The 22,969-nt window shown below is 46.9% G+C and overlaps 1 protein-coding gene across 1 annotated transcript; it reads right to left on the bottom strand.

Moving 5' to 3' along the window:
* Nucleotides 1-445: 445 nt before the first annotated feature.
* HAO1 (hydroxyacid oxidase 1) lies at nucleotides 446-21,283 on the bottom strand. Its single transcript, XM_039716874.1, has 8 exons — nucleotides 21,130-21,283; nucleotides 14,859-15,010; nucleotides 8,218-8,473; nucleotides 5,110-5,285; nucleotides 4,538-4,629; nucleotides 1,868-2,026; nucleotides 1,543-1,612; nucleotides 446-946 (listed from the first exon to the last, which is right to left on the bottom strand). Exons 1-8 carry the CDS (start codon nucleotides 21,264-21,266, stop codon nucleotides 876-878), a joined length of 1,113 nt encoding a protein of 370 aa, XP_039572808.1. The 5' UTR covers nucleotides 21,267-21,283; the 3' UTR covers nucleotides 446-875.
* Between the last annotated feature and the right edge of the window lie 1,686 nt (nucleotides 21,284-22,969).

The following is a 22,969-nucleotide window of genomic DNA, read 5'->3' on the forward strand; positions in this document are numbered from 1 at the left end:
ATTTACCTGACTTAAGGGTGTGCATGGAAACTCAACAGAGCCACTAGACTCTTCCCAAGCCATGGGTTAATGCCTCAATTATTCAAGTTTCCCTTTTCTACATGGCTGCAAATTCTACAAACTCTCCCAGGCAGCATCAGCCCTCCCTTGCCACTATTAGCAAATCAGTCCAGGTGAAAAATGTGACTCGGAGCTCCAGGTGGCTGCAGCTGGCACAGTTTGGGCTACAGGGATTTGCAGTAGCCAAGGATCTGATGTACATCCCATGCACATACATAACAGCTGTCTGACTGCAGAGGGGCTTGTGCCACTTAAACTGCTGAATTTCCCCAGTTTTCCCCAGTTTTGCTTTGCTCTTTGGTTCCTTACAAGGAAGAGTCCTCTGGGCTCCTACAGCCTACGTGCCACAAGCCCAGATGCTTATAAAGTCACTAGGGAAAGGACATTCTGTTCATAGGAAAGCAAGATTTAATCTCTACAATCTTCAGTCTGGTTTCTCTAAACAGTGAGTAAGAAGCATCTTTTGCATTTTAAATTTCAGCATTTCTGTTTATAGTTTCACTTTAACAGCTAAATTACTCCCAGGCATGGAAATTAATTATCAGCATTTGTTGCAAACCACCTTGAAGTTTCTATGCTGGTCTTGTATAAAGGTCCATCTCTAATCACACCTCCCAGTGTAGCAGCTTTCCTTAAGAACCCGAGAGATTTGGAAGCACCTGCAAAATTTGCTTTGAGTTATTTTTTCAACAAGTGATTTCCTACAGAGCAAGCATTCCCTCAGTCAGGATTGCAGGAGGAGGCCCTCAGAGGGAATGCAGTTGGATTTTGTCTGGAAGCACAACAGGCAATGCACAAGGCAAGAGTCTTCAGACCTAAATCTTGGAAAGCAATCCTTGATGTCTTCGGACCAGTGTCCTGCCAATTTCTTCTACTCTCCGGCATCCTGGAGGAGAAGTTGCAGATCAGTTCAAGTCCCTGATTTTCCAACCCACTCTAAGCCTTTTCTTTTTCTGCCTTATAAAAATCTCCATTCTGTCAGATGAAATTCACCCCTCAGCAACCAAAGATTTCCCATTACTTTTCTACAGATTTATTGCTCCTTGTGAAAAAAAAACCCAAAATAATGTTTTCACCTAAATCTTCTTGGTTCCCCATTTATAAGGCAGGGATAACAAGTCTTTTTCCCATTTCTCCACAGACTAACCTGTTTAGATTGCAAACATTCCCCTCATGCAAGTTGCTATAGCATCTTGCCTGGGGCAGAAGAGAAAACGTGCCACCCCTCAGCAACCAAAGATTTGCCATTACTTTTCTACAGATTTATTACTCTCCTTGTGAAAAAAAAAACCCCAAAATAATGTTTTCACCTAAATCTTCTTGGTTCCCCATTTATAAGGCAGGGATAACAAGTCTTTTTCCCATTTCTCCACAGACTAACCTGTTTAGATTGCAAACATTCCCCTCATGCAAGTTGCTATAGCATCTTGCCTGGGGCAGAAGAGAAAACGTGATTACAGAGAGGAAATGTCAATGTCCCACCTGTCAGTGCCATTGCCAGGCGAAACTCTTCCTTCAGCATCTGGAGAACTTCTTTTACTCCTTCTTCACCCTGGGAGATCAGGAGACAATGTGAACTATTGTGTGTACGTTTATGCGTGTAGGCATAGGCATGGAGACTTGTGCCAAGAAAGATTTTCTGCACAACCATAAATCCTGAGGGTTGGTCACAGCAAACTTTAGCAAACAGCAAATCAGAAGATCTGGATGCACACGGATGCATCACACACACACACATGTACATTTAATAGGGCTAAACAGTGACTCTGGGGATCTGAAGTCATGCTTGGAGCTTCCCCTCACTTACTTGATAAGCCAGGCCCCAGAGGACGGGTCTCCCAACGAAAACAGCTTTGGCACCAAGAGCCAGTGCCTTGAGAACGTCCGTGCCTCTCCTCACCCCACCATCCAGGAACACCTCCACCTTCCCCTCCACTGCCTCCACGATTTCAGGCAAGACATCAATCTAAGAGAGAGAAACCAGGGACACAGCTTGGCTGCTCCTGAAACCCTATTTATTTTTTGAGCCAGTTCTTACACATAGGATCCAAGCTTTACAGCAGCTTAATGAGCAGTTGCATGCCTAAATATACACACCCAAATAACACAGCTTTGTATTGAGAACCAGCAGTGCCTTTGCAGGGTAGAAGGTACATACAAAGGTCAGATTTCTTTGGAGAGTCACATAAACAGAATGAGAATCAGCAGGGTGTCACAAAGTGGCCATCTGACCCCATGACACATATCTGACACAAGCCAGTATCTGATTCTTATGCAGAATATACAAAACAGCAGCACTAAGGAAGCCTTTTCATGGAGTTACCTCCCAAACTTCCAGTCTTCACTAGTCAGGGGATGAAATTGGATCAGCTCACTTTTTAAATAATCATCTTTGCTTCCCTGTTTAAATTTCCCATTCATTTATCCTGAGGGCCAGCTCAGGAGCCCAGAGCAGGCACTGTACCTACAGACAACGAGTGAGAAAAACACATGCCTGGAAGAACTTAGAGTTGGCTGAAAAATTTTAATTAATGCATTTTCCCTTTTGACAATGCATCTATTTACAGGAATGACTATAGAGAAAAACTTCTTAATGTGAGAAAAAATTAACTTTCCTCTAAGTTTTGAGCAAGGTGGCAAGTAATTTCTTTTAATGCTTTCACTGAGCTCTGCTCATCCTCTCTCAGCTTATCCCCTACACCAGTGATGCAAATAAGGGGAGATATTTTTACTGTTCTCAAGTTACAAGTGTGTAACTAGGGAATTAAGTAATTCTTCTTGCCATGCAAGAGGTCCCAATGAAAGGATGAGCCTCCTGAATGCAAGCCTGGAGCATTAATTACAGGGCAGATTTTCCTACAAGGCCACCTAAATAGTTCCTATTCATGAAAATCAGGAAAGGAGCACCACCAGAAGCCAAGTATTAAGGAGACTGGAAAGAGTGTGTGGAAGTAAGACAAAAGACACACAAATTCACATCTTTCAAATACGGATGTAATTCATTTCCTTTCTAATGGATAAAAATGACTAGAAGATGGAGGGAAAAAACTTGAAAGTGCACTTTGTTTTTAGATTTGGATTAAAATTTTCTTCAAGTTTGGCACTTGCTGTGATTTTCCCCCTCCCTTTGGTTTTGCTCTCTTGCCAGACATATTTTGGATCTCTTTCCATATCCAGAGACCACTCTCTACATCCTGACAAACCGTACCAACATTCAAGTGCTCTAATAACTAAAGCATGATGCAAACCATAATTAAAACATCGATTTCCTCAACGCATAACTAGACACTAGAAATATTGACCAGCTTGGGTTCAGCTCACCATCTGAAACCCCACGAAACTGAAGCAAATGATTATGTTTCTAAATCAGAACCATTTAACATGACCTGATGCAGATTCTTTATAAAAACGGGAATTGTGAAGTAGTGTTCTACCATAAACCCAGGGAACTCATCAGCTTTAGCAGCTCTCCTCTGCCCTGTGGTGTGGCAAAGGAGTAACCCCTAACAAGGACTTCGCAAATTTCTCTTCTGCTGCAGCTGTCAAAAATCAATTTGTATTTCTTGAGCTCTCCCGGGTTCCTCCAAATGATGTTTTTAACAACCTTATACATTGTTGCTGTTGGATTACCTCACACGCAGGCTTGTCCAGGAGTTTCAAATACTCTCAGTGAAACTGGGGAATGCTTTCCCAGGAGGTGACAAGAGGACCTGCTCCCCTCTCCCTTCAGGGAACCATCATGGAGAACAGGAGGTTTTTCATCGAGAACATATTGGAAATACTCTGAGAGGCACAACTGGGCTTTGATTCCCCTCCCTTTCATTCTCTTTTTATTTGTGCAGCTTTCCCACACCAAATGAAGCAAGATGAGTGATGACTGGAATTTTGGGGTTTTTCCTTCATCCTGAGCACATACTTTTTCATTTTCCTTTACTTCTTTCTTTTTTGCCGATGGAGAAATTCTCAAATCCCTTTCACCTTTGGAAAAGTCATGGGGTAGCACGACAAGGAAAAGGAAAAAGGAAAAACTGTAATTTAACCACTCTCTCCCTTTTCCAAAGGTGAAAATACTTGAAAGGAGAAAAATGGAGAGTTTCATTCTGCCTTTAGCTGTTCCTTAACTGCAATTTTTCAGAAGCCTCCAAAGAATATTAAAAGAGGAAAAACGACCCTAATACAACCTTCAGTGTGCTGCAAATGGCAAGAGGGTTTTTCAGAAATGGATGAAAAGGAAGACGTGGAAGAAAAATTCTGAAAGATTTTCCAATTTGATCTAGCAAGGAAAGGCTGTGTCTAACTCAGAGTACGATGCGACATACATAGAGAAGTGGAGAGAGGTTATTACTCATGGCTTAAGGCACAGAACACTTATTCCAGGTTTTTCCTCCAGCTTCCACATGTTCAGAGAAAGCAAACAAGAAGCCAAAAAGGCAGAGAAAATTAGAGATTGCTGGAGCATATTGGCATGAATACTCACAGTAGCAGGGACCCCATCAAGCTGTCGTGCTCCGTGATTTGACACCAGGATCCCATTTACCCCAAGCTTTACAGCTTCTTTGGCATCATCAGCTAGGAGAAAACCCAAACAGGATGTGCCCCTCCATAAGTGGGAGCTTGTACACACCACAATCAGGGAATCACTGAGAAAACCATTGTCAGCTCATGCAAAGACACCTTAGGGCTTCATCCTACCAAAGCCTCGCCTGAACACAGAAAAAGGTTTTATCTTTAAGTAATAAGACCAGAAAATTAGCTTGGAATGTTGGAGCAGAACATTTTATCCCTTTGGATCAGCAGCCACCTTGGTTGCTAGCCCTTATTTTCACTATTATGTTCCAGAACTCATCAGTAAAGAAATTCTTTTGCTGAATGATTTTGTCCACTGCAAAATTACTGGCATGATGGTGTTAATGGTGGCGTTGGTGACAACACCAGGCACTTCTTTAAGCAGCTGCTCCCACAAACACCTTCCCCGGTGGGTTCCTGACGGTGCAGGAGAAGTGGCAGCTCTCCCCCTGCCCTCCCCTGGGAAGCAGCAGGGCTACCCACCCCTGAGGATCCCTTTCAGCACGATGGGCAGCGAGGTGAGCCCCCGCAGCCACTTGATGTCCTCCCAGCTGACGGTGGCATCGATGGCCTCGGCGACGTACACGGCCAGCCCGCTGTCGTCTCCAAAGTCCTTCCCTGAGGAAAATGCCAGCTCGCTGCTCGAGAAGTTCTTTAAACTAAGGTGACAAAAGACACAGAAAAATAGTCCGAGGAGGATTTGCTGTGGTCACAATGGGTCCCCAATGCCAGCATTCAATGTGCCTGAGTCACAGCTTTGCTGCACTGCAGGGCACGAGCAAAACCAGCCAGTCCCAGCATATCAGATCCCACTCCTCTGATCCATCAGATCCCAAAACCTCTGGCTGACAAAGCATTTGATAATCAACACAAGCACTGGATCTTTAATGTCCCGTCCAACCCAAGCCTTTCTATCGTCCTGTGATGGTTTTGTGGTAAACCTGGGGCAAGTTTCTCTGGCCCAAGGTAATAGTCTGACTTCTATAGCAAAACAAATAGGGTTGGGTTTTGTTTTTCAAATCCAGGGAATTCAGCTATGAGAGAAATAGGGGATCAGGGAGGAAATGAAGTTTTCTTAAGCCCCATGAAACAGATGGATGTCCATGAAGCCTTGCAAAGAATTCAGAATTTCCATCTGTCCAATAAGGCCAACAAGCCAGCCTGTTTACCTTGTGTCCCTTTTGTACATTTCCTTGTAAAATGTAGGGCTGAAAGGAAGCTCATGTGGAAACATTGCTGTTACTTCGGCTTTTCAGCAACAAAATCTCACAGGTTCTAGCACATCCATGTCCCAATTGCCCTGCTCTTCTGAAACTGTGTCCTGTCCCACATTGGGCTATTTAATCCTCACATTTCACATTTTGGGAAGTGCACGAGTGTTTTTGCATGGAACCTGGCTGGTTTCACTGCTGATTTCATGCCTGCAACAAGCAGCATTTCACATGGCTTTTCTGTCCAGCTCCAGGCCCAGAAGCAAATGAGAAAGGAGCAGGCTCTCAGCAAGATCCAGCTTTTCAGCTGTTGGTTTGTGGAGGGTGGGGTGCCCAGAGAAAAACAGAACCATGGATAAGATTATATAAATAACTGTTGTTTTTCTTGGCCTGCAAAAGGCAGATCAACACTTGGATGAATGTTGCCTTACATACATTTCAGAGCACAATGGCACCTTGTTGTTGCTTTGAAACTTTGTTGAAAACCCGAAGCCAAGAAAAAGTTATCACATAAATGAGCAGAGCCCCGCGCTCGGAGAGTTTCACCGCGGCCTCTGCAACAAAGCACGGCCCCAGCAGCACTCGGGAATCTGCAGTGATTCATTGGAACCTTTAAGGATTACTCCAATTTCTCGTGATTTCATCCTGTTCACTCGAAACCTTGTTATATTTGGGCAAATATAACAAATACATTTGGGGTGGGGTCAGAGTGCTTCAGAAACGCTCTCCCGCTTTTCTCAAACGTCTTTGGGTTGTTGGACTCACATTCAAGAACTCCTCAACCCCAGGCCTTAAAATTCTATTGCCCCGAAAAAGCAAGCGATTTTAACAATTGCTTAATTTTATCTTTCAGAGTGAAAGGTCAGTATATATTGATAATGTGTCAAACACAGATCTCTAGCACGATTACAACATAGGGCACACACATACCAGTGTGGTACATTTTCATGTTAGCTGCATTAGGGCTTTTTTGCTTTCTGGTGCTTTCCTCCTAAAACTGTACTTTAACAGAGAAATCAGAGTTCAGGTTGCTCTGTCAACTTTCATCTCTTAGCTGAAAGTACAAGTGCACAGGGGAGAGCCAGCACCCAAGCCCTGGAGGGGCTTTTGTCAGCAAGGTAGAGAATCAGATTCCCTGCAGAGCCCCATGGCTTATCCTCCTTTTGAATAGTATGGAAATGAAGAGAAACCTCTGGATGTGATTCTTGCTAAGTACATGTTACTTACAATGTGTGTACAGCATAACACAGCAGTCTTTGGAGACACAGGAAGAACAATTCAATTTCATTGATAGTATTCAAAACTAGCTTTCACCCAGAACTCACCTCAAAGTTTATCTGCTTCAAAATACATTAAGCTGTCTTTTTTCTCTGTCTCTCTATTTTTGTGTTCATTTTCATGCTCTAAATAATTCTAACATGTGCCATGTAGACTGTGGTTGTTACCAAGGTCTATATACAAGAACCTTGCAAGATTTTTAGCTTCAAGTCCTGGATATCCCATTGAGTAAATATTCTTCCAGCCAGTCCTTGGCTGCTAGAACTGTGCCAGCACTTCAGTATGTGTTTATCAGGGGAGTCTCTACAGTCTATCAATTCATATTTACAAAAGGCCAGGCAAATCAATACCCTTAAACAGCTTTGTAAGGTTAAAATCCTGGTTTAACTCTGTTAAAATTGAATTCCTCTTTGGCCCTGCAGTGGGGAGGAAATAGAATTAGTGCTGAAGTCAACCATGATGCCACAAATTCTGAGACACAGAAAACGTCCCAAAACACACTGTGGGGTAACAATTGCCTTCACACAGAACTTAGAAAGACTGATACCCATGTGTTTCTGCACTGGAGTGAAAGAAGAGAAAGACTGATAGTGATATGTTTCTGTATTGGAGTAAAAGAAGAGAAAGACTGATACCCATGTGTTTCTGCACTGGAGTAGAAGAAGAGAAAGACTGATACCCATACGTTTCTGCTTTGGAGTAAAAGAAGAGCTGAAGTTGCTGGAAAAGGGGCTCTGCAGTTGGTACCAACATGGCCCTGGACCCAGAGCAGTGTCACAGGACAACACAGAAGGAACCATGACATCTTCTGGGATGGAGTTTTGGCCCACTAAGTCCAGACCCCTTTTGGATCCCAGTTCAACATCAGAGCAGGTCACTCCGGCTCTGCCCGGCTGAGGTTTGAAGATAGCCAAGAACCCACTGACACAAGCACAAAGAACTGCCCCCCATCTCTTAGTTCAGCTGAAGTAAGAGACGTGGGGCACCTTTCACAGCGTGCAGAGAGCCAGGCCAGCTTCGTTCTGCCCCGAAGCAGCCGTCCCCAGCGCCACCCTCTCCCTCGGCAGCCTCGGCGGCGCTGCCCTGTCCCCAGCGCAGGTACCTGAGGTGCGGGGGCAGCTGGAAGCGGTTGCGCACGTCGGCGCGGCGGCGGCCGAGGTAGGGCGTGTCCACGGTGAGGAAGATGCCGCGGTAGCCGGCGGCCTCGGCGCGCCGCACCAGCGCGGCCGTCACCCGCCGCTCGCGGTAGGCGTAGAGCTGCAGCCAGCGCAGGCCGCCCGGCGCCGCCGCCGCCACCTCCTCCATGGACGACGTGGCCCAGGAGCTCAGCATCATCCCTGTCCCCACGGCCTGGCAGGCTGCGGGAACGCAGAGAGAGGATCTAGACAGCAGCATTCGAGTAAGTGCATTTAAAGCTTCCAGAGTTTTGGATGTTGCCATGTTGCCTCCCCAAAAATCGCCCTCCGCACCTAATACTAACCTCATACAAATGTGTTTTCATGGAATTATCACTTATTCTTTTTGGAGTGATCTGTCACTTATTGGAAAATAAAGGGAAAACACGCTGTAGAATTCAGAAATATTACAGAGAGCCTTGTTTTCCTTGGTCTACCACAGTACGCATATTTTTAATGTAAATGGACCTCTGTTTCAAGACGTCATCCCCAGCCCATGGAGGAATTAAAAAGTGGTCTTTATGACAACATTTTATTAAATAAGGATTACAAGCCTCTTGGAGTGGAAACTTATGAACAGCTTATTCAAACAAATTGGTTACACCCTCCCAGGGCCACCAGCCAGTTTTCCCTCACTGGAAATACAGCAGCAATCACCCAAAGCTCTCCGGTTCGTAACCATCCCGTTGCTCTCCTTTAAACTGCTGGACACGGTTCCCTCTACACCAGGAATGCTGTGAACCCAGGAATTGCAAAACCCTCACATCAGATAAGGGAGAAATGTAAATGTTATGGTTCAATCTGCCTTTAGGTATCCATTCATTTCCATTTTTGCCTTTTATTCCCACATCTACCTCTATTGCTAAAGCAAAGATTTAGTTAGAAACTGCACAATAAAACATTTTTGGTGAAGAGAAGATATAAATCATGGGATACCACCATATCCTTTCAACTTAGCTGTACATGTAACAACAGAGAAAATAGTGCTTTTCTCTTATTTAAGATCAGGTTTAAGCAGTTTGGTTCAATGAGAGTTCAGCCATCCCAAACGGGGTTATGGCATTTTCATGCAAGCATGCTCACAAAATTCCCCTCGCCTCTCCTTAAAGTTCACAGCTCTCTGGTGAAGCACCAGCTCAACACACGCAGTTTAGATCTCCCAGGCAAATCCAAAGTTCACAGACAAAAATTTTCAGGGTTTTAGAAGTTTCCAGTTCCAGTTTTGGTCGATTTGTCCTTGATCTGGATAATTTTAAAGCTTATTTTGACAATTTTCTAGACTTCTAAAACCATGAGATACAGAGGCCTGAAGTGCTGCCAGGTTTGGTTGGGTTTTTTTTTTTTCTACCTCAAATTAGGTTTCTCTAAAAATACACTCCAACTTCTCACAAATTTAGCTGCAGTTGAAGAAAACAGAAGCAATTCATTTCCTCTAAAAACTGTATTTTACACTTCACTTTTGGGGTGCTGCAAATTATTTATTATTTCAAATCAGTCCTACTACAGCCATATTCCCACAGGATGCTCTTGCTGCAATAAGTGACATTTGCCAGAGTTTAAGCAGGAGATGTTTTTGTAAACCAGCCTTTCCTCATGCCATTGCATGCTTGCTTTTAGTTGCTTGTTTTTTATGTTTTTTCTTTTTTCCCAGGTCTTCTTTTAATCCTGAGCATTGCCCAAAGGACATATTGACCCTTGCACACCCTGCAGGCTCCTGCTGGGCTCTGTGACAGCACAGAGAGCACAGCAGAGGGCACACACAGGAGCTGGGGAAGTCCATGGCACCACAGAACCTAAAGAATCTCTTCCTCATCCCTAACCCAAACCTGCCCTCTGGCACTTGGAAGCCATTCACTCCTGGGGAACCCAACTGAAGTGTTTTACATGGCAACAAATGGGACAGGATGCACCTGGGAGCTCCAGTGGGGAACAGAGCAGTGACCTTTTTTAGCTCTTTTTTCACCCTGAAGCCTCAGAGCATCCTGTCCCCATCGTTCCTTACATGCTTTGGGAAGGGTACAGGATTTGTCCCCGTGGGCAGCTCAGAGGAAGAATACTTCAGGGAGGGCACTGGAGAGGAGCCCAGCTCAAGCTTGCAGATTTTGTCGGGGTTACCTTGTATGGGAATGGGAACTGCTTTTTTCCTCTAGCTGGGCAAATTCCCATCATTTCCCTTTTAGGGGCATCTCCGAAGCCCAGCAGTCAAACTGCCCCACTGCAGGCGTTTTTCCCTGAATCCAGAGAATCCACTGTGCCCAAGCTAAGGGCCAGAGGACATTCCTTGGGATCAACACCATGTCCTTTTGGCACAGTGGTATTTCCCAGGAGCAGCAGCCGTGTTCTTGGAGCTGCATCTCCCAAGAAACAGAGTTGTTTAAAGAACTCCACGTAGCTCTCTTGACAAACCACACTTGGCTGAGAGATCCCTGTCAGCCTCTGCTCCCTCAGCCCCTACCAAACCCTGCGTGAGAGCCATGCCTGCCATCCCCTCGTGACACAACGTGTTTTGTCAGCTGTACAAGAGGGCTGGAGGGAAAGGGACACGTGGCCAAAAGGGATCTGGGATCTGCCCGCCATGCCAGGCTGCCTGGGCACACTTGCAGCACTGAGTCCCCCAGCCTGCTGCTCTCCAGGGGAATCCAGGCCAGGTCAGCCCAGGCCACGCTGTCCCATGTGAATATTGTTCTCTCCACGACTCTGGAGTGACATTAATTTTCATATCTCAAAATTAACCTCATCTTTCAATCACCACATAGGTAACAGGTGGGTACAAAGTCCCACTGCTTTTGTGGCTGAGCACAAAACATAACAAATGGCCAAATCCCTCCTTCCAGACACAGCCATGTCTGATGGGCAGAAAAAAACCAAATCTCAGTGCTCAGCTTCACAGAGAGAAAAAGCACAGTAGCAACCTGTCAGGAGCCAAAGGAACAAAGGTGTTGGTGCCTCTCCATGGGAATGACAGAGCTGCCAGAAACTCTGCTAAAACAGGGGGAATAGGACAGCTTTGCAGGCAGCACTCCTGTGCTCCATTTGGCAGAGCAAAGGGTGCAGTCACGTCGCAGGTGATGGTGAAACCCTCCCTGTGTCAGCACAGCCTGGACAGGGCTCTGAGTGCAGCTGCACAGGGCAAACACAAAAACTGCAGCCTGAGCAACTGTCAGTGACAGATCCCCAAAGAGCTGGCCAAGAGCACAGGCGCGTTCTCCGCCTGGTTGTCAGCCCTTCATGGAGAAGGCAGGCACTGCAATGCTGCTGGGAGGTGAAAACAGGAGTTTAAACTACCCATTAAAGGCAATATGGAATAAGCAGGAATATAAACACAAATCTCAATTAAAAATGCGATGGATCTGTTCATAATCAATTAAGGCTGCAAAAAACCTCAGCTATTTCTTGCTGAGCAGCTGGATGCTGCACAGGGTTCTGAGTCAGTACTCGAGGTGGGTCCTGTTGACAAGGGGATCATGCTGGTTTGCAAGCACAGCATGAAGTCAGGGTGGCAAACGAATGCCTTGGCATGGGGGAACAGTGACTCTGCTGATGGACAAGCAAGAGAAAAAGATCCCACAGAATCAGAAGGGTTCTATTGAAAAGTGTTTAGAGAACAACCTTTTGCTCTTTAGTGGCTAAGATTATTCATCGAATTTGGCAAATATTTTTAGTCAAAGAGGTTGAAATTGGAGTGGGAAGGATAGAAAAAAACACCTAAGTCAAAATGTCATGTGTTGATCTTTTCAAAATGGAAATGTTTTCTCCTGAGCTGACACTTTTGTTTCAAAACAGAACTATAGCTAAAAGCATTAGCCAGTAGGAAAATGAAATAAAACATTATGCTTTGGATCAAATGAAACATTTCAGTTAATCCAAAACAATTTTCCTCCCAATTTTTCAGTCTCTACTGAACAGAAAATCCATTCTTTGGAAAATTGCCACGTACACTGATGAACTACAACTAAAATGCCAGGGAATATACTTGAAGGAAGACCTAGAAAAACTGGGACAACTGCCAAGGTGCATGAAATTGTTTCAAGGACAAGAGAGCTTTCTCTGTAAGGAAGGACTCAGACAAATGTCAGAGAAAACTGAGGAGCAACCTTATTACAGCCTGCAGAGACATTTTTAAATATTCATCTATTATTTTCAAGTCTAGCTAACAGAAATGCACATAAATCCAACACCTGGATTCGAGGCTGTGCAAGGTTTGACCATGAGTGCAGTTTATGCTGCTCAGAGTGGGCTCACCTAACCTTTGGAATAACTTCCATTGTGCTGGCTGGCCTGCCACCAGCAACTCTCAAATGACAATTGGGTGTTTTTCCTAGAAAAGATTCTTTGCTCACACAAAAGAACTGCCCATGAAGGGGTGTTTAAAGATTCTTGCTCACACAAAAGAACTGCCCGTGAAGGGGTGTTTAGAGATTCTTTGCTCACACAAAAGAACTGCCCATGAAGGGCTGTTTCAGGTGAGCTGACAGACCCTGCCATGCTCTGGGAAGATGCACACCCCTCTCCACCAGCTTGGCTGCTGTGGGACAGCATTCCTGGGGAAGCAGCAGCCCCCAAACACTACCAAGCCCCAGAGCAAGAAGCTGTGAGGGCAGGGAGTTCCAAGGGACACCGTGACACGCCCTTGTCCCCAGAGGGGACATTCACCCTTCAGCACAGGGACAAAGCTGCCGGGAGAGCAGAGCAGCTCCAAGCAGGACAATTCCTGGAGCACTGTTCTCAAAGCCCCGGCAGCTCCGGGAAGGAGCTCTCCTCACCAGCCTGCTCTGCTGTGAGCCAGGATTAGCCCTCGGGGTTCAAGGCACACAGGGAGGCTGCCCTGGGGGCTGCCTCAAGGCACACTCGTGGCACACAGGGAGGCTGCCCTGGGGGCTGCTCTGCTCCCAGGACACCGGCTGGGAAGGGGCAGCACCCAGGCCATGCTGTGCCTCCCAAGGATCATGGCAGAGGCACCACCCCAAAGAGCCCTTCCTGCACACCTGAGCCAAGAAAAGCCAGGCTTATGGAGCACGCCAGGCTTTGCAGAAGCCACAGACTTCCTTGGCTGTGCAAACCAGTGCAGCTGTAGCAGAATTAAAGTAACCAAGAGTTTGCTCACTTAAACTCTGTGCTACCTCTGGAACAGAAGTTGGATGTGGCAAAGCCCCTGATCCCGAGTGTCCCAAGTGTAAGAGAACCCTTAAACCAAATGTGTACTTTACACCTAATTCCTGTCATCTTATAAGGTCAAACCAAGAGCTTGGCACTGAGTGTCCCTCTCCTCCTCTAACAGCACAAAACCAAAGCCTTTTTTTTTTCTCCCCCAAATGCCAATGCAATACAGTGGGTGTGATTTTAATCCTTTGAAAGCAATGAAAAATTCACCAGCTCCAATGGACAAGTTTACTGGACCACACATTGCAACTGGTGCCAGTACAGCGAGCTGTGCCAGCTTGAAAACCCAGGAACATTAAATGCAATAATGTGTTAAAGTTTGCAAATGTGGTACCCAGCCTTATTTTTGCATGCCGTTGAGGATTTATGCCTTAAAATGTGCCAGGCTGCAGCATCAGTGGGAATCTTAGCTAAGAAACACCCTGAATTTTGTGTTGCACATCTCGCTCCCACCATTGCATTAATGTCTGCACTAAATGTTTCAGAGTTTCCCCCGGCACGACCTGGCCCAGCAGCGATCCGCGGGAGCTGCCAAAGCTGGGACAGCAGCGGGCCCTTCCCAAGGCATCCGAGGTGCTGGAGTGCCATCGCGTGGAGAGGGCCGGCACTCAAACGGGGAGAGCAGCTCACAGAGCTCTGGGGAGGGAGGGGAAAGGCGGCCCCAGCCGTGCTGTGCGATGGACAGTGTGTTCTCTGTGCTAGCGCTGGAGCTGGGCAGCACAGCCCAGCGATGGGGACCGAGAGCAGCTCCCGCTGCGGGACTCGCTTCACGCCAGGGGCTGCTGCACCGGCCATGGCAACGCTGTCAGGTGAACAACCCAGCCACGCACAGCATTATTTCTCTTTTAAATATCGCCTATTTAGGTTTTGTACCCTTTTCCTTTCAGCTTGGGAGCACTGAAATGCACAGCCCACACCTCTTATTCAGATTTGGTGCTTTCTGCAGCTGGAGTTAAAGGAGCAGGTGACAGTTCCCCATCTGAATTCTGGTTAATATCCTTTTGAGCTGCAGCCTCTGTGCTGGCAACATCTTTGTGCAGCTTCTAGCCCGGAGGGGCCCTTATCTCACTGCCTCCCTGCGATGCTCTCAAAGAGCTCTCTCCCAAGCCAGGATTTCTGCCAGGCAAACAAAGGCCTCTAGAAGTTGGATTAATTTCTAGAGTCAATTCTCTAATAGGAAGAACGTTGCTGTGACAATGTTTATAGCTACACAGAATGCACGGATAGGTAGATAGATGTTAATTTTATACACAACAAATTACTCCCCAAATGAAATATCCTTAATTTCCCCCCGCACTGTTCCATGGAGAGGGAGACCACACTCAGAGGAGTGAAGCAGTGAAAAAGAAAGGCACGAAGCACCCGGCCCCCCCGATCCCAGCCGGGATGGCCGTCCCTCCCCGCTCACCTCGGGCTGTGGCGGTCTCTCCGTGCGGGTGAGCCATGCGCTGCATGGCGGTGGCGGCCACGCACACGGGCACGGCGACGCTCTGCCCCAGCACACGGGTGGACAGGTCCATCGCCGACACGTCCCTGAGCACCCGCGGGTACAGCTTCCACCTGGCACACAGACACACCGGGTCGCAAAGGGCTGCAGCACGGGGAGGGCACGGCTCTCAGGGACAGAACCGCACTGTGCCACGCAGAGCTGCAGCAAAACCCCTCAGGGACCAAAGAGCAGCGAGCCGAAAGAGGCAAAGACCCCTTGAGCACTTTTGGCTGGTATTGTTTGAAAGGAAAGAGAGGAGCTCTAAAGGAATGAGGTTGGTGGTGAGTCTCAGCCCCCTGAAAGCCTCGGGGCAGAGCTGGGTGCCAGACACTGTGGGCAAATGGAAAAAGTCATCAGCCAGCCTGAGTTATCCCTTCCATGGACTAGGGAACCAACAGACACGGGGTTATTGGTAACACAAGCCTGGCCTGCAGGCTTGGAACTCCCTTTTCCAAACCAGAGCAAACTAAACCACACTTAACCTGAAATTACAGTTTGCTGCAGCCAGGCTGGACACCACGTGTCTGCACACAGAAATTTACCTTTTTTTTTTTTGGTCCCACACAGGAAAACAGCATCAGAAGACCATGATCCCTGTTACGGGATCAACTAGACACCATAACATCCAGAGTTTTATGAGGAGGGCTGCATTCCTGGGGATTCCTGTGCCGTGGGACTTGTCCAGGTCTGTCACAGCACTGCCACCACTAGAAGCCACAAGAGGGGGTGCAACACCTGGGGCTGCCTCCGGTGGGCTCAGCCAAAGCCTCCCTGCAAGCACCGACCTCTCACCGAGGCCTCCCTCCCTCCCTCCAAAAGGGCTCCCATGGCTCCTGGACTGTAATTACAGAGAAGAATTAAAAATATATGGTCTAATACAGCTGAACTTGAGCAACTGCTCAGCACCAGAATGCTCGAGACTGATAACATTATAATTACCAGCAGAGAGAACCAGAGCCACTGCTGCTCTCCGACAGGGAGTAGAGGTGAACTTGAGCATTAACATGAAAATTCAGGGGAAAAAAAGACAAAAACTGTTTTATAGAAAGATCAAGAGACATTTTCCCCAAAAGCCTGGGGCAGAGCCAGGACAAGACCCACCTTTCTGAAGGCATGGGGCTTGGGGCTGTGCCAGCTCTGCAGGCAGTGCTCCCCAGGGAGGAGAAGGACAGTTATGATGCTTGGAAGGAGATGTGTGGCTGTGCAAGTCAGCTGTGCTGCTCAGAGCCAAGACACACACGGCAGGAACATCTCCTCACACTTGTTTTCATGCCATTGTAGCAGTTTGTTATTTTTCAGGGGAGGATGGGTGAGGGTGGGACAAAGAAAACAGGACTTCTTTCTCCCCCTTTTTTTCCTAATCCTCATTCCAAAGGCTTCCACTCTGCCCTGAGGTATCTTCTCCCAGCAAAGAAAGAAAACCAAAATCCCCAAAAACCAAAAAACCTTGCTGATTTATAGTCAAACCCCAAAGCATGAAGGATGTGAAGCATCTCCCTCTTCCCCAGGCTCCTGGTTTCTCAGATTGGTTCCTGCCACTGCCATCTCACAGCCGGCCTGTGAGGGTCAGTCCCGAGGTAAAACATCCCTGTGGTGCTTTTGGCTGGGAAGAGAAACAGGAGGAGCCAAAATCCTCCCAGGAGTGCATGCCAGAAAAGTGATGCAGTCCTGAGCAGAGAGCCCTGATCAGCTCACATCCTCTCACCCAGCACCCAGTCAGTGCTCCTGACCCAGAACTGAGCGCTCCCACAAAAACACCAAGCAGCTTCACTACCTGGGTATCATCATTCTTCAGTAAAACATGCTCTTGCTTTGGCAACTCGGGTGTTTCCAGCTCTGAGTTTGACAGGCACTTGAAAGCAGGCGTTGTCTGGACAGGGAAATGCCCTCCACAGCAGCAAGGAAACCTCACAGGCAGCATTTCCCCACCACCAGGGCACGCAGTCATTCGGCTGCACACAGCACCTGCTTCCTCCAAGTCCTTCAGTGAAACATTTTCTGTATATTTTGGAAAAAAACTTGGATTTTTTTTTTTTTTAATTCACCATCTCCTCAGCACCCACATCTTTTTCCAGCCAAGTCCACAGTCGTGTGCTGCAATCAGCAACTGAGAGTGAATGCATCCTTCTTCCCAGCTGGAAGCAGGAGGTGCTGCAGTTGGGAAAGCAGTGAGGGCTCCTGATTTAGGCAGCTTCAGCTAAAAGCTGTTTTGCAGGAAGGATTAAAGGGAAGGAAGGGGGATTAATCTTTTGTGTCCTTTCCTTTTTTCTCCATGCTCAAAAAATTTTGTTTCTAAATTACCTTGCAGTGGGGTAAGAGGGAAGCACTGGCTGCTTTCAGCTGGGGAAAGCATTGACATTTCCAAACTGCACCATATTTTCAAGCAGCTCCTCTTGTTCCTCTCCCGAGTTGCCCCAAATCCCCTCGTGCTGCAGGGCAAGAAGCACATTTGGAAAAAGACACACTGCTCAGGCCAAGCCTCCATCCTAAACCCAACCCAGTTTGCTGCCCTTCTGTCTCCTACAGCTCCACTTCCCTTCAGGGGCTGGTGCTGTGCCAGGCTAAGCAACAGCTGCTTTTCCTTGGGGAAAGTTCTCTTCCCTCCCAGCATGTTGTGCCATCCACACTCTTTTTGTAGCGCACTGGGAATCTGAGGTGAAAGACATCACAACAACACAACTAAATTATTATTCCAAGCATTCCTTTTCTTTTCTCCCCTGAACTTTCCAGACTTGTCTGACCCAGTCCCACAATCAGCCTTGCTTTTCTAACCAGTGTTTAAATTACTTCTGTGGCCACTTTAATGCCTTTAATTGCTATAAGGCAACAGCACGTTTGCAGAAAGTCTGCATTGATGCTGGCACTGCTGAAGAAGCAGCTGCTGTTCCCTGCACAGGACAGAACAAGGCAGCTTCTCCCAAGGCCTCCGGGAAGTCCATGGCAGGGTGGATTAGCAGGAGCCTGCTCCACATCCCCCCTCCCTGGCACGCCGAGAGGGGAGGCTCCAGACTGATTTCCTGAACGCCATCGAGCTAAAGGCAGCCCGACCTTGTCACAAAAATCTCCTCTCCATTCAGGCCCTGCACTTCAGAGACAGCTCGAGAGGGGATTTCAGCTCCAGACAGGCCTGGGAGGGCACTCGGCATTCCAGGATGCAGAGCAAAGCCAAGGAGAAGGCAGGCAGGCACCACAGGCAATGACATATGCTCTGCCATCCCAAATCATCCTGCTGGCCTTAATGCCTCACTTCTGCCAGGGCCATTTGGGAACTAGGGATAAGAAATACTTGTCTGGCCTCAGCAGGAACACCCTGATGTCAACACCCAAGTGCTGGCTCTTCCCTCAGTCCCAGAAGGGCTGGCAGCTGGGGGAGAGGTGCTGTACCTGGTGTCAAACTCACCTCAAACACTGCCCTTGTGGAGGCAGTTTGTACTCTGCTATCTGATTACACAAAGCACCTCAAGGTCAAAAGGCCAAGACTTTCATTTTATAATCCAATGAGTATGAACTGTGCAGCTCCAAAAATTGCATGGCAAAAATTGCATGGAGTGTTCCAAAGATACTGCAGGATCCAGCACCATAACCACCCATTAGGGATTGTTCTTAATGACAATAGTAATACTAGTCCTTAATAAGATCATCTATTTATTTCTCCAGAAATAAAACCATTTGTTTGCCAAAACAAATGATTTGTTCATTCACAGATGAACCCAGCACTGGTTTTCCACCCTCACACCTCACCTGAATAATCCTGCACCATAAAGGCACAGGCCAGCCATTCCTGCTTCTGGTTCAGTTTTGTGCTTTCTCTTCCATTTAAATTTATAAAGATTATTTAATCTGCAAACTTTCTAAATCAGACTGAACCCTGCAACTAAGGCTTCTGACAGGGGAAATCAATGGCAAACGAAGCTGAACATACTCCTATCTTTCACAAAATTATCTGACTTGGTGATCTTTGTGCCTCGGGGGTGTAAAGTCCATCTGACTTTATATTTACCCACAAGCTGCAGTCAGGAAGAGGCAGGAACACCAGGACTGTGTGAGGGTCAAAGTGAGCAGTGCTGCCCCATGCTTCTCTCAACAGCATCCAAGGGAAAAGAAGGGTTTTTGAAAGTTCTTTGTGTCAAATAGGCCTTACAAACCAAAATACTGCAGTCTTTACAGCAGGTGCTACCTTTTAGAGATGTATTCCCAGGAAGCCATTGCAAACATGGCCTAAGGACTGTTCATGGCAGCATCCCACGTGCTGAGAAAATGGGATCTTGTATTTCAGATAAATACCAAGGGAGGGAGAGCAAAGACACAAACACCTCCCAGCCCCTTCATCCTCACTCTGCTGAGGACCCCCAGCACGCAGGGATTTTCAGCTACACCAAATGTCACTGAATTCTTTTAATGTCTCAGGCATTGCTAATGAACATCTCCTTCAGTCCCAGGCTGCCTGCAAACACCACAGTTTGAACACCTAAAACTGAAGGGTTTTCTTGAAAATCTGATAGAAGATTCAGGAAAGATGAGGTAAGCCTGCAGCCCACAGGCAAACAGCTCAATGTAAGGAGGTCTCTTATCAGAGGAATCCACCCCTGTGGCAGGAACAGCTCCAGAGCAGAGCTGCCCTTATCTCCCTGCCCTGCTGATGCCAGCACAGCAAGGGATGTGCCCAGCTCTTTGTTGGCCTGCCCCTGGCAGCTTTAGATCCCACCTCATCACAATCAGCTTCAGCAGTTACAAGTCAAATGTTCACTGCTCCTGCAGTTCATTGCCTGCAAGTGCTTCCTTGGAGTGTCCTTCCCTTAATGTCTCATTTAGCTTTTATGAGTGCAAGTAGCATTAGAGCATCTGGAAGCATTAAAAAGGTGCAATAAAAATCAGGTGTTTTTATCTCCATCCCCTCCTGCTCCTATTGACTCCTCAGGGCAATCTTGTGGCTTGTGTTTGAGCAGGGGAATTTCTGTGATGGCAGCTTCTGCATGGAGCTAGGAGGTCTGGAATAAGCAGTGAAGGTGAGTTGTCTTCTCTTGACATCATAAAGCTTTTCTATGTGTGACCTTAAAATTAAGGTTCTGACCTCTGAGATCCTGCTAAATGAATTATCACAGAGTCTTCCACAACCTTCAACTTGCATCAGATTTCCAGCTGAATGGTCCACAGCCTATGGAAAAGCAACTGGAGCATAAGCAGGACTGCAGGAAAGCAAAGCAGGGAGAAAGAGCAAGGATAAACCAGGACAATCATGGTTTGGTTTGTCAGGCTCAGAGGAACTAAAGACAAAGCAGAGAAGTGCAGGGGGTTAAACGTCTGCACCAGCACAGCCCAGAAGGAAGGAGATGTCAGCAGCTGTTTGAGCAGCTTGACTGGGCTCAGCTGGGCTGAGGGGAGCAGCCTCCAGCTGCCTCCTTCCCTCTGCCCTGCTCAGGGACACTGGGGAGGAGGGAGCCAACTGATGTGATGCCATTTGTGACACTTCCACCGAATCCCACAGCACGTGCTCCCTGACTTCGTGCTGACCTTGTGCTTCTGAGGCTAAGGCTGACCCGAGCTCACGTTTTTACAACACTTCAGGGGATCAGTCCAAGTCAAAACTGGATAAGAACAGTTCCCAGCATTTACAGTCTCTCCTGGTGAAGGGCTGACCTCCTGCAGAAACCCCTGAGCACAGCTGGGCCAGCCAGGACTGAGCCCTGGCTTTCCCAGCTCGCCCCAGAGCTGGGAAATGCAACTCCTTCCTGCAGCTCTCACCTGGGAAGGCCACAGCACTAATTCGGTTTGGGGGAGCTAAGGAAAAGGCAAAACTAAGGACCTAAAAAGCACAACTCCACCCCAAGAACCCCTTGCTGGCACTGTAACCCAAGATGTAGAAATGACAGTTTCATTGGCTGATTAAATACCAGAGCTGAAAGACTCTGGAGAGAATTTCTGCTAACAAAAGATCCCAAATGCAGGCAAAACTAAAAAGGTGCTAATGGATTTTAGGGACTGCTTTTTGACAGAAATTGTTAGGTGGAGGAGTGGAAGGGGAGTGAGCTGTCCTGAAAAATCAGCTGAGAGTCTTTTTGCTAAAATAGAAAGACGTTGCAGAGAAATTGAGTTTTGTTCACAGGGAAAAATCTAAAATTGCCCCACATCTACCAATAAAGCAGAACTTACACCCCCTGCCTCCCACCCCAGCCTTCAATCATCCTCCTACCTGGAAAAGGCTGCGACATTATCTGCCAGGGTTTCCTGGTCATCCGCCCCAGATCGGTAATAATCGTACACGGACTTGGGCAGGAAGGTTTTAGCATGCTCCTCAAAATCTGCAATGCACACTGGCTTCCCAGACATGTCTGCAGATGTCTCTGGGTTAGTTTATTCCCTCTCTTTTAAACTCTGGAGTTTTGCCTGTAAATCATTAATATGGGACCTCATCAGGAGTCAACTTGTCTACATTCTCCCCCCACAAAAAAATAAATAAATACACCAACTTCTTGTGTCATATTGGACTTCAGCACCATCTTTTAGTTCATGTGGTCAAGGCCAACCTAAAACATAACAGAATAAAATAAGGTAAAAGATAAGAAAATAAGTAAGCAAGGAAAGAAATATTAAGATTCCAGTAACAGGAATGTACGTTCCCCTCTGTCATCCAAAATATCCAGGAGACTGAAAGCAGAAAGAGTGTGCTCACACCCAACAAGCAAAATCATGATTTAGATGATTTCTAAAAGCAGGTCTCAGCCTGCACATTTAGGGTAACACCTAACACAGGTGAGATTGCAGTTATTCCCAGTAGAATCCTGGATTCCAAGGCCAGTTGCAGAGACCCAGCTGCCAGACATCCTTGGGCAAACGGCTCCTGATTTCCAGGTAATTCCATCTCCATAACCCAGAGGGCTCTCGTTATTCCTAAAGAATCAGATGCACTCACTGGCTGGAAATAAAATCATCTTATCAAAGACACACGCTCATCCAAAGTGTAACAGACTTGGTTAACATTTCTTGATTTCTCCTTGTTTTACATTTTAAGACACATGCAGAGTTTGAAACGGGTTTACAGTAATTGTTTGACAGAGAAATTAAGACTATATCATGTGTATATATTCATTTTCTCAGCTGCAGACTGCACATTAATATCAATTTACACACAATTACACCACGAGGCATTTGTCACATATCAGTGTCAGAAACAATTCAAATGCAAACTGCTTTAACCTTGGCATTTCACTGCGCTTGCAGCAAACAACCGGGGACACGTCTGCTTGCATTTATTTAAAGTTTGCATCATCTGTGCTAAAAACAGGTATTTATCCTGGAGCATGAGAAGCAAGTGCTGCATGATAGCTGAACATTCTAATATGTGCAGTTGAACTCAACCCTAATGAAGGTTTTTATGTTGGGAAGTTGCAAAAACTTCTGGAGGCAACAATAGTGTGGCACTACAGTTCCCCTCTCCCCATTTCCATAATGTCTGTACTCTTCAAAACTCTTCCCACCCTGATATTTATTTATTTTTCCACTTAGATGCTTCTCTGCCACATTCACAGGATATTGGTGATTTACTTTGTCATTATTCACCACTTGGGCTGAGAGCTGCTCTTCCCTCCCCTGTGTGAAGTTTCTCAGGTGCCATCCTTTATGGATCCTCCCACATGTGCCAGTCACACCCCAAAGCCCCCCTGGGACCACTGAATTCCTGCTGCAGTCCAGCCAACACACCTTGGGATGCTCCACAGAGCTCAGGGGTCCAACTGGAAGTGGAGCCTCCAGCAGGATCCACCACTTGCCATGCTGGCCAGCTGCCGAGCTGGGCTGAGGTGGAAGGTGCCAGTACCAGCACAAGGGAAGCAAAACTAAGGAAAACGTGAAATTTAATGCCAGCACATCTGACACCAACCCACACAGCTTCCCTCCAAGTAATTGGCTCCTCATTTTAATGAATTTCTCTGGAGACTTGGCCTGGCTGCTTAATGAGGCATTGGCTGTCTGACCTTTAACCCTGGAGCCAAGGAATGGCCTCTTGGCTGAACAGCCAGGAGCTTGCCCGAGCA

Source organism: Passer montanus, unplaced genomic scaffold, assembly GCF_014805655.1.
Source record: "Passer montanus isolate IOZ18808 unplaced genomic scaffold, ASM1480565v1 scaffold37, whole genome shotgun sequence".
NCBI lineage: Eukaryota > Metazoa > Chordata > Aves > Passeriformes > Passeridae > Passer > Passer montanus.

Bases quoted from the DNA above. Each gene is read 5' to 3' on its own strand.
- HAO1 (XM_039716874.1), bottom strand. From the start codon at position 21,266: ATGTCTGGGAAGCCAGTGTGCATTGCAGATTTTGAGGAGCATGCTAAA. The intron at 8,474-14,858 runs GTGAGCGGGGAG...GCGTTCCCGCAG, and splicing joins AGAGACCGCCACAGCCCGAG to CCTGCCAGGCCGTGGGGACA. The intron at 947-1,542 runs GTGGGACATTGA...CTTCTCCTCCAG, and splicing joins CCTGGCAATGGCACTGACAG to GATGCCGGAGAGTAGAAGAA.